Here is an 11558-nt window from a genome sequence, read left to right on the forward strand (position 1 = left end):
AGGTGGATATCTGTGAGTTCAAGGCCAGCCTGATCTACAAAGAAAAAAAGAAAAGAAAAAATAGAAGGCATGGGAAGTTATAAATAGAAAAACATGTATAATTTCACATCCTAGAGGAATACTTTCTTATAGTCTTTTCAAGAATGATTATTTTGCATAAATATTCATGATGATATGACATTTGTCCTTTTGATTTTTCAAATAGTATAACATAAATATTTACTCATAAACTCATCCACAATAAAGTCTTTCATTGTATGAAAGTATCATTCATTTGTTATTCATAATAATGATGACTATGACAGTGTGGCAGTAAAGTGTAGATGTTGTTCAGACATGAGCTAAGTTGCCTTTGACATTAACAACAGTGATGATGAAGACAGCTGCATAGACATGAGTTGACAAGCAAGCTATCCCTGGAGAGTCTAGTGTACAGTATTGACCTTGTCTGAAGTCTCTGGGACCCGAGATTTATAGAGAAATCCCACTCCTGCCTAGATGCCAAGAATGGCTCTCTTTGTCTAAGACATTTATGCAATAATATGGTTTACTTTAAACACATGTTTTCCTACTAGGAACCTCAGATGTTTTGTACATGCCAGGCAGATGGTGCCTATGTCATGGCCAGCTTCCAATAAATCATAGAAAGAAGGTACCTAGTGAACTCAAGGCTTCAAACCCATCAAGACTTGGTGCTGGAGGGGGCTGGAGAGATGGCTCAGAAGTTAAGAGCACTGTCTGCTCTTCCAGAGGTCCTGAGTTCAATTCCCAGCAACCACATGGTGGCTCACAACCATCTGTAATGAGAGCCAGTGCCTTCTTGTGGCGGGAAGGTACACATGCGGGCAGAAAACTGTATAAATAATAAATAAATCTTAAAAAAAAAAATTGGTGCTGGAAAAATCAGCACAGTCCATGTGATAACTGGGACTCTTAGAACTCTGTGTTTCATTTCCTGCAATTCTGGCCCCTGCACTCCCTCTTTTGAGGAACATATGTATAATGGAATTATACTCCACATGCTATTCTCAGACTTGGACTTTTTTTTCTGAGACAGGGTTTCTCTGTGTAGCCTTTGCTTTCGTGGACTTACTTTGTAGTCCAGGCTGGCCTCCAACTCACCTGCCGCTGCCTCCCTAGTGCTGGGATTAAAGGCATGTGCCACCGCACGTGGCGGACCTTTACTTTACAGTATTACTTAGAGTTCTTTCCATGCCAAGCATGTAGTTCTAATATGCTTCTCTCTCTCTCTCTCTCTCTCTCTCTCTCTCTCTCTCTCTCTCTCTCTCTCTCTCTCTCTCTCACACACACACACACACAGAGAGAGAGAGAGACAGACAGACAGACAGACACACAGACAGACACACAGACAGACAGAGACAGACAGAGAGACAAAGACAGAGACAAACAGAGAAACACACACACACACACACACACACACACACACACACACACACACACACCATCTTTCTATGCAGCCCCAAGCTGGCCTTAAATTCTTCTGCTGCCACTTCTTGGGTTTAGTTTGCAGTTGGTTTTGACTTTTTAAAAGCTGTGTCCCTGTCTGCTGCTCACCCTCATCTTGAATGCCTGAGTTGATAGGACCATAGGCACACGCTACCTTACCTGGCTACATATCTGTCTCTCTTATCTCTGTCTGTCTGTCTTTTACACACATATAATTAAACAATCTAATAAAGCCAAACACTAATCCTTTTCTCCTCAAAGCTACTTTCACATATATGCCTTCATTGATTCAAAGTTCACATGATGGTCAACATACTTACAGGGTGCTTGAGTGTACAGAGCTCATATAAGACACAGCCAAGAGACCAGATGTCCCTGGAGAGGAGAAAGGTTTGCACGGTCAGAAAATGGAGACAACGCTCATGGAAGTTTTTACCTCTTAAATTGCTTTATATGGAAATAGCTTCATTTTATTAGGTTGGTGTGTTTTTACAGGTGCTTTCAGATATATTATCAATTCTAAGATCAAAAGTAAAATAAGAATCCTTTGAAGTTTGTCAGGATCCTGGCAGACTAAACGAACATTACTATAGTGTGATGGCTAAATATTTGCCTCCTCATGTGCCCAAAGAAAACATGTATAATGGAATTGGAGGGCACATTAGAGGAAAAGGCAAGATGGCAGAAGGCATTTGCTCTGACTCCTAAGATGGAAAGTGGCTGATTTAAGAATATAAATCCTACACAAAGTACTTGACAAAGCAACGGTTACATTAAGTGATAGCACAGTCTCAACGAACATTTGGAAAACATGCTTGCAACATAGGACTTGAATTTTGTTTGAATCTATTGTTTATACAGTATTCTGCCCACATGTGTTCCTGCAGGCCAGAAGAGGGCACCAGATCTCATTATAGATGGTTGTGAGCCACCATGTGGTTTCTGGGGCTTGAACTCAGGACCTTTGGAAGAATAGACACTGCTCTTAACCTCTGAGCCATCTCTCCAGCCTGAATTTTGTTCTTTACACACTTATCTTTAAACTTATTTAGCCGGGCATGGTGGTGCACACCTTTAATCCCAGCACTTTGTTGGCAGAGGCAGGCGGATCTCTGTGAGTTCAGATCTAGTCAGCTGGGAGACATCTCCTGGGTTGCCTCTGGAGTACTGCAACCAACTGTCACAGTAAAAGGCTTTTCTCAGGTGGGTTTTTTTCTTGTTTACTAGTTTTTCTCATTTTTAACTTTTTAAAAAACAATTTCATATAATGCATTTTAATCACATTCACACACGCTCCTTCCTCTCAGGCCCACTGCTGGGAGAAGAGTTAGTTTCTCTTTAGGTGTGGTCCCTGGTGGGTAAGCCACCTTCTAGTGAGGTCACATGTCCAAAAGTGACACAACATGGGTGTCTCTGTGTGTCTGTATAAATCAGTACAAGTACCCATGGAGACCAGAGATGTCAGAACCCCTAGGTGATTGTTAGCTACAGACACGAGTGCTGCAAATTGAACATGGGTTCTCTGCAAGAGCAGCATGTGCTTAACCATGAAGCCATTTCTGCAGCCCCAATAATGCTGCTCTTTATATCTTTTTGCATCTTTAAACGAAGAGAAATTGCTTTGTCTTAAATAACTCCAAAATCTTTAGGGAATATTATTATTCACTGAATAAGTTAATCACCGGAGTTCTCGTTTCCCACATGAAGAAAGGAAAATGCACAAATAACCAGCACAAGACAGATTATAATATCAGTCTGTGCCATTCAGTGTCACCCACTAGTTTTGACTGATACTCTCCAACCAAGAGCCACTCACGTTTTATTGTTGTATGGCCTGTTCTGACAGATCTCTGGGGACAGGTAATAAGGGGTCCCAGCACATGTCTGAGCCAGTTCCGTGGAACTAGGAAAATGAGAGTAAATAAAAAACTGTTTCATTAGTGGGAAAGTCTGAAGACATGATATTGCAAGGAAAACTGTAAACACGAACAAAAAATTGTATTCATACATATATTGGAAAAAATCAAGACATTTTATGTGAATGACAGATTAAGAAAGACAGTAGGTTTTTGACCTTACAACTCAACCCCAACTATGTGTGATAATGTATGCCTTTAATCCCAACACTTTGGAGGCAGAGGCAGGCAGATGTCTGTGAGTTGGAGGTCAGATCTGTCTATATAGGGAGTTCCAGGACAGCCAGGGATTCAGAGAGGTCCTTATCTCAAAACAAAACAATACAAAATCAACCCCTAAATGTATGCATATACATACATACATACATACATACATACATACATACATACATGGAGAGACAGAGAGAGGAAGAAACCCAGGAATGGTGGCCGATGAGTCTATATTTCTGGTACTGGGGAAGTGGAGGCATAAGGATACAGAGTTCAAGGCTGGCCTCAGCTACATAACAAGTTAAAAGATAGCCCGGGTTACATGAGACCCTATCATACAAATAGGTAGACACAGGCTAAAAAGGTGGTTAAAAGTACTTGTTCCTTCAGAGGACCCACATGTGCGCATGCGCACACACACACACACACACACACACACACACACACACACACACACACAGAGATAGATATAGATATAGATATATAAAGAGAGACTTAAAGATCCCACCAGGAACATAATTACTAATAAATCTCCAATAATGTGTGTTGGGTGTGGTGGCGCACATCTTTAATCCCAGCACTCGGGAGGCAGAGGCAGGCAGATCACTGTGAGTTTGAGGCCAGCCAGTCTACAAAGCGAGTCCAGGACAACCAAAGCTACACAGAGAAACCCTCAAAAAACCAATAAATAAATAAATAATTTTCCAATAATGCAAGATTTCTATTTTTCCAACTATCAATGCAATTTGTGTATTCTAAAATGTGGAAAATATAAAAAGGAATTAGGTTGGGATGTAGCTCAGTGTATTAAACTCCAACATCATCAGAAAAAAGAATTAAATGAATAAAACATTTACTCACTCAGAGTCTAAGAATCCCAAAAATCTACTGTTAAGCTCAGATATGTTTTCCTACCCCCTGTTCCCAGACATGTTCTGTAGAGCTGTCACCATGCTGTCTCTTTAAGTCAGAATTCCACTTTCCTTATGTCACATAGCAAAATACTTCCTTATGATACCAAGAAGTCCACAAAACAAAGTGAGCGGGGTTTTTTGTTTGGTTTGTTTGTACAGTATAATTCAGGGATGTGGTTTTGCTTTGCTTTAGACCATTCCCACCATGATCCAATTAGTCACAATTTATCTCGAGAATTTTTCTGGATTTTCCTTTCATTGTTTGTTTGTGCGTACATACATATGTGCATGTGTGGGGGGTGACTACAGAGACAAGGAAGACACACCAGATGTCCTGGCATGCTGGAGTCATGGGAGGTTGTGAGATGCCAGAGGTGGGTGCTGGGAGCCAAACTCAAGTTCTCTGCAAGAGGGATAAGTACCCTTAACTTCTCAAAAAAAAAAAAAAAAATCATTTCTCAACCCCCACAGACAATTGATGTTTTAGCCATAGATAGTTAAATGATTTGATGTAGTCATAGTCACCTAAAGTTATGGAGATAATGAAAAGTATACTATCTTAATACATGATGCCTCAAAATGAACACCTTGGCGATCTTGAAAAGAGAGAAAACTTGAATTTTACAAGTACTCACTTATTCAGTGTCCTTGCTGTTCCAAAGTCCCCGAGCTTTGCAACCATTCCATTTTTGCTAAGAAAAATATTCTAAAAGTGAAGAAAAATCACATTCAAAAAGAGTAATCTGAAACACATCTGCACTTGACTGCTTGACTTGTGTTGTATTAACGTTGATTGATATATTAAGTCACTCTGAAATCCAGACATAAGTGGTGCATGCCTTTAATCCCAGCACTCAGGATGCACAGGCTGGTGGATTTTTCTAAGTTTGAGGCTAGCCTGGTCTACAAAGTGAGTCCAGGCCAACCAGGGCTGTTACGCAGAGAAACCTTGTCTCAGAAAAAAAAAAAAAAAAAAAAAAAAAAAAAAAAAAAAGAAGAAGAAGAAGAAGAAAGAAAGAAAGAAAGAAAATTAATTCACTGTGCCTTAGGACAACTGTATGCGCTCTTACCTGTGATTTTATGTCCCTGTGTAATATCCTCCTGTCGTGAATATGCTTCAGCCCTAGGGAAATCTGTACAAACCAACACAGGATCTGCAGAGGGGGCAGAACAAATCTACTGAACGGTCTGCTGGTCATGACAGCTTCATGATGACACACACACAAGGAAGGGAACAATAATAGAAATGGAGTTGGTGGCTATAACACATTATTTCCATTTCACAGCCCAGAAAGGTCATTGGTATCAACGTGAAATATGTATGTAGAAAGAAAAGAATAAAATCCTGGAAGAGATGGGGGCACTCATGGCTGGGTGGCCATCTATCTATCTATCTATCTATCTATCTATTTGCTTATTTGTTATTTCTTTAGTTTTCTGAGACAGAGTCTTTTGATATAGCCCTAGCTGGCTTTATATCCACTATATAGCACAAGCTGGCCTCAAACTTCTGGCAGACTTCCTGCCTCGACCTCCAGACACGGAGATTATAAGCCTGTGCTGCCATGTCCAGCTCTGTTGTATTTTACAACAGTGGATAGGAAATCACTTTAATAAAATGTGTCCTACACTTAGAGAAATTCACTTAAAATACTCTAAAATCCCACAGGTTCCTTATCTGCCAAAAGACACAGTAAGAAGAAAATAACGTAAGAAAGTCTATACTCTAGGTATTGGGATTTAAGTGACATCTTAGAATTTTCCCAAAGAAAATAAAATTAAAATTTAATGACAAGAAGCATTTTCATTAAATACAGCAAATTACGCAGGGTGTGGTGGTGCACACCTTTAATACTGGCACTCTGGGAAGCAGAGGCAGGCAGATCTCTGTGAGTTCAAGGCCAGCCTAATCTACAAAGTGAGTCCAGGCCAGCCAAGGCTACACAGAGAAACCTTGTCTCAACAAAACAAAGAAACAAAACAAAATAATACCTAGATAAGAAAGGATATATTTCTGTAAATATAGATTTAATATATAATATGGGAATGGAAAAATGCTTGTTTAAATTTATAGAAACTAAAGTTATTGATTCTTTAATCATTCATACATTCAAAGTTATGCCCTTTTCTCTCTAAGAAGATATTACACAGCTCTCTCAAATTTCACTACAGAGTTTTAGAACTAAAAACTGCATGACATTGTCATAAAAATAGGCACATTGGTCAATGAAATAGAATTGAAGACATAAACACAAGTCGACACACATATTGTCACCTGATTTTTGATAAAAAATCCGGAAACACACACTGGTAAATGACAGCTGGCCCTGGTCAGCTGTATGGCTAACTGTAGAAGTGTACACACAGATCCACACTTACCACCTGGTCCAGCTGTATGGCTAACTGTAGAAGTGTACACACAGATCCCACACTTACCACCCAGCACAGAACTCAACTCCAAACGGATTAAATACTTCATCATAAGGCCAGATATAATGAATAATCTGATAGAAGACAAAGTGGGGAAGAATCTTGAGCTTGTTGGCACAGGAAAGGACCTTCTAAACAGAACACTGATAGCACAGGCACTAGGATCAACAATTAATAAATAGAATTTCATGAAACTAAAAAGCTTCTGCATGGCAAAGGACCCTGTCATTTAGACAAAGTGGCAGCCTACAGAACAGGAAATGATTTTTACCAATTACACATCCAACAGAGGGCTAATGTCCGAAATATATAAAGAACTCAAAACACTGGGCATCGAGAAAACATAATTCAATTAAAACAGGATACTCATATAAACAGAGAATTCTCAAAAGAGGAAACTCAAATGGCTAAGAAACACTTACGGAAACATGCAACACATCCTTAGTCTCAAGGGGAATGCAAGTCAAAACTACTTTGAGACTTCATTTCAGACTAGTCAGCATGGCCAAGGTCAATAAACGAAATGGCAGCTCATGCTGGTGAGGGTGTGGAGTAAGGGGACACTCACCATTGCTCCTGGGAATGCGAGTTTGTACAGGCACTATGGAAACCAGTGTGGTGGTTCCAGAAGAAGTTGAGGATCGATCTACCTCAAGATCCAGCTATACCAATTTGGGGCATATACCCAAAGGGCTCTATATCCAACTACAGAGACACTTACTTAACCATGTTCATTGCTGCTCTATTCATATTAGCCAGAAAACCCCTAAATGTCCATCAATGGGTGAATAGATACAACATGGTGCAGTTACGCAATGGAATATTACTCATCAATTTTAAAAATTGAAATAATGAAATTCACAGGCAAATGGATGGAACTAGGGGAAAATCATCCTGAGTGAAGTGACTTAGACCCCGAGAGACAAATATGGTATGTATTCACTTATACCACAGCTGTTAAGTCATTGATAATCAAGCTCCAATCCTTCTAACCACATAGGTTAAACACAGAGCAAGGGACTAAGAGGGCAGGAATGCATCTCCTTAGGAAGGGAAAAGGGAATAGAGAGTTATAGATGGATGGGAGCACTGAAATGGAGGGCTCAAATGGGGAGCAGGAGGTCAGCGGGGATCAAGGGATAGACTACAAAGGACAGTTAAAACTAAGGATCATTTGAGGGGTCATATGGAAACCCAATACAGAAGAAGCTTCCTAAAATACATATGTAAATGACTACATCGATCTAAGTGGAATCACCAAACAATGGGAGAGAGAGAGCCTCAACTGGACTTCTCTCCAGGGTATCTAATTGAGTTGTTTGCCGAAGGGATCCCATGGGAATCCCAAAACAACCCAGGCTATGCCAAGGCTGTTGGTTGTTATCCACAAGCTGACTGCAAGGCCCTGTTGCAGAAGACAACACCTATACAACTCATTGTACGTGGAGAAGTTGAACTGGTGCCTACCTAGAGCCTTCACCCCTAAGGCCTAGTGATCACAGAACTGGAAGGGACTCTGCAGGCCACCAGAGGAGAAAGGTAAACACCAACCAGGTTCTCTTCTATCTACAGTGGTGACCCACTTGCAAGATATGACTGTACATCTGGGTAGGGATTCGAAGTTTACTGCATGTATTGTCCTTGGCTGGTGCCATAGTTTGAGCAGGACTCCTGAGCCCAGATCTGCCCATCATAACGTTCTTCTTGTAAGTTTCTAGGACCCTCTGGATCCTTCTATTTCCCCATTCTCCCATGCTTCTCTCACCTAGAGTCCCAATAGGATGTCCTTCCCTCTGTCCCACTCTCCTGATATGTGAAGACATCCATGGGACATGCCCCTTGGGCTAGTGTCCAGATATAAGTGAGATGTAATATGAATAAATCAATAAAATATATTTTTAAAAAGAGATATGATTGTGCAATAGTGGCACAAAGCTTATGGGAGTGACCAACCAATATCTGATTTGATTTGGGACCCAGTCCATGAGATGGAACCCATCTTTGATACTGTTTCAGTGGCCAAGTATCTGAGACCAGATAGGCCAGGGACCTAGGGGAAAACCAAACACTACTAGGTTTTTTGTTTGTTTGTTTGTTTGTTTTTCTTTTGTGGTTTTCTTTTTTCTTTTTCTTTTTCTTTTTTTCTTTTTTCCTTTTTTTGGCTTTTCAAGACAGAGTTTCTCTGTATAGCCTTGGCTGTCCTAGACTTGCTTTGTAGACCAGGTTGGCCTTCAACTCACAGAGATCCACCTGCCTCTGCCTCCCAGAGTGCTTGCACCACCACGCCCAGCTTCCAGATACTACTGATGTGCTAAAGGGATGCAGCAAAAATGACTCCTGACCACATCCCGCTATATTCATAGATCAGTGCCTTGCTCAAGCATCATCAGAGAAGCTTCCTTCTGCAGCAGATGGGAACACACACAGAGGTCCAGGGTCAGACAATGTGCAGAGAGTAAGAGACCTTCAGATACCCAGTCCTGAAGAGGATGTCTCTATCAAACCCTTCCCCACTTTCAGGGCTCAGGGAACTCTACAGAAGTTTCCAGAGGCAGACAGCTTGTAGGAGCCAGAGGAGATGGAAGACATCAAGAAAACAAAGCCTTCTAAACACAGCAGGACCAACATATATGTGAACTCACAGAGGCTGAGGCAGCGTGGACAGGGCCTGCACAGATCTGGGCCCCATGGGATTCCTGTGCTAAGAGAGGTACACACACGTCTCCTTCCGTTACCCAGATGCTATCTGCAGTTGATAACCAGTTACAAATGAAAAATTAGTTTTCTCCAATGGAGTCTCACTGGACAAACAAACCACGCTTAAGGACAGCCCCATAGCCAGAAGAAGAAGAAGGCCAATTACTAAATAAACTCAATAGTTCTTTGGAGGTTCTTTATCTCTCTCTCTCTCTCTCTCTCTCTCTTTTTTAACCTTACAGGTCCTTTGCATATATTTTTGATTGTGAGCCTGGCCTTGAAGGGCAGAGCCTTCTCCCCAAGTCCAAATTTGAAAATTGCAAATTGCAAGAGTGAGAGCATTACTTCTTTGTGGAAAGAGTGACACACACACACACACACACCCAAGGTGAGTGGATGGAGGTCCAAGGACCTCCCCTACCATACGGGTTCAGGGGACTGAACTCAGGGCATCACCTTTAATGGCAGGTAGCTCCATCCACTGGGCCATCATTCTGGCCCCACCCGATACTTAATTGTTTTATTTTAGATTTATTTATTTTATGTATATGAATGTTTTGTCTGCATGTATGTAAGTATGTATACCATGCTCGGTACATGTGGAGGTCAAAAGAGGGCATTGAGTTACCTCGAACTAAAGTTAAAGATGGTTGTGAGCCACCATGTATGTGCTGGAAACCCAACCTAGGCCCTCTGCAAGAGTAACAAGTGCGAGCTGGGCGTGGTGGCGCACGCCTTTAATCCCAGCACTTGGGAGGCAGAGGCAGGCAGATTGTTGTGAGTTCGAGGCCAGCCTGGTCTACAAAGTGAGTCCAGGATGGCCAAGGCTACACAGAGAAACCCTGTCTCAAAAACCAAAAAAAAAAAAAAAAAAAAAAAAAAAAAAAGAAAAGAAAAAAGAGTAACAAGTGCTCTTGACACCCTAAGCCATCTCTCCGGCCCCGTTCTCATGACTGTTTTAGCCACGAAGCTCACCCTACATGAGCTACATAAACAACAGATATTTTCACACAAAAGCATCCTTCTCAGCCGGACGTGGTGGCACATGCCTCTAATCCCAGCACTCAGGAGGCAGAGGCAGGCAGATCGCTGTGAGTTTGAGGCCAGCCTGGTCTACAAAGTGACTCTAGGACAGCCAAGGCTACACAGAGAGACCTTGTCTCAAAAAACAAAACAAAACCAAACCAAACAAAACAAAACAAAAAATCATTCTCAAAAATAGATTCCATTTTGCAGGTGTGGTAGTGCACACCTTTAATCCCAGCACTTGGGAGGCAGCATCAGGAGGATGGCTGTGAGTTCAAGGCCAGCCTCGTCTACAAAGTGAGTCCAGGACAGCCAAGACTACACTGAGAAACCCTGTCTCAAAAACAACAACAAAAAAACCCCCAAAAGATCCCATTTCAATTCAAATATCAAGAATATTAAAAAAAAAAAAATTTAAAAAGAATATTAGCCCACAGTTTTAATGATTCAGATCTTCCTGCCAGAAACATGTTTCCTGTTTAGAACACTGTAACTTTTAACACTCCATGAACGTTGGGAGTAGATTTACCTGGTCTTCGCTGAATAACACTCCCTGCTGTTTCTGGATCCTTTGCAGGAGATCCCCTCCATCACAGTATTCCATTACAATAAACAGCCTGCTGTTCTCTGCAGGAAAACAACATCAGTGTGTGCTGAGAGCCCTTAGGTACCATTAATCAGTTCCCTTTCAAAATCTAGACCCTGAAGACTTTGCCTCGTTGACCTTTGAGAGAGGGTATTTCTGAGTGGCCCACTGAGTTAACATCAGTTGTCAGCATGATTGGATCTGGAAGAGTCTGGAATCAAGCCTCTGGGCATTTCTGTGAGAGTTTCTAAATTGGATTACTCAAGGAGAGAAGGGCCGCCCTCCGCGCAGATGGCCCCACCCCCAAGGGGT

General features: G+C 41.4%; 1 protein-coding gene across 1 annotated transcript in view; it reads right to left on the reverse strand.

Annotated features, from left to right (window-relative positions):
- Nek5 (NIMA related kinase 5) overlaps positions 1 to 11558 on the reverse strand; it is a 39445-nt gene that overhangs the window by 21664 nt on the left and 6223 nt on the right. Inside the window, exons 4-8 of the mRNA XM_051169901.1 lie at positions 11190 to 11287; positions 5578 to 5661; positions 5143 to 5213; positions 3284 to 3370; positions 1788 to 1842 (exon numbers count right to left, since the gene is read on the reverse strand). Coding sequence (XP_051025858.1) covers positions 1788 to 1842; positions 3284 to 3370; positions 5143 to 5213; positions 5578 to 5661; positions 11190 to 11287 — 395 coding nt within the window. The remainder of the gene's footprint in view (positions 1 to 1787; positions 1843 to 3283; positions 3371 to 5142; positions 5214 to 5577; positions 5662 to 11189; positions 11288 to 11558) is intronic.

Source organism: Acomys russatus, chromosome 27, assembly GCF_903995435.1.
Source record: "Acomys russatus chromosome 27, mAcoRus1.1, whole genome shotgun sequence".
In the NCBI taxonomy this organism is placed as follows: domain Eukaryota; kingdom Metazoa; phylum Chordata; class Mammalia; order Rodentia; family Muridae; genus Acomys; species Acomys russatus.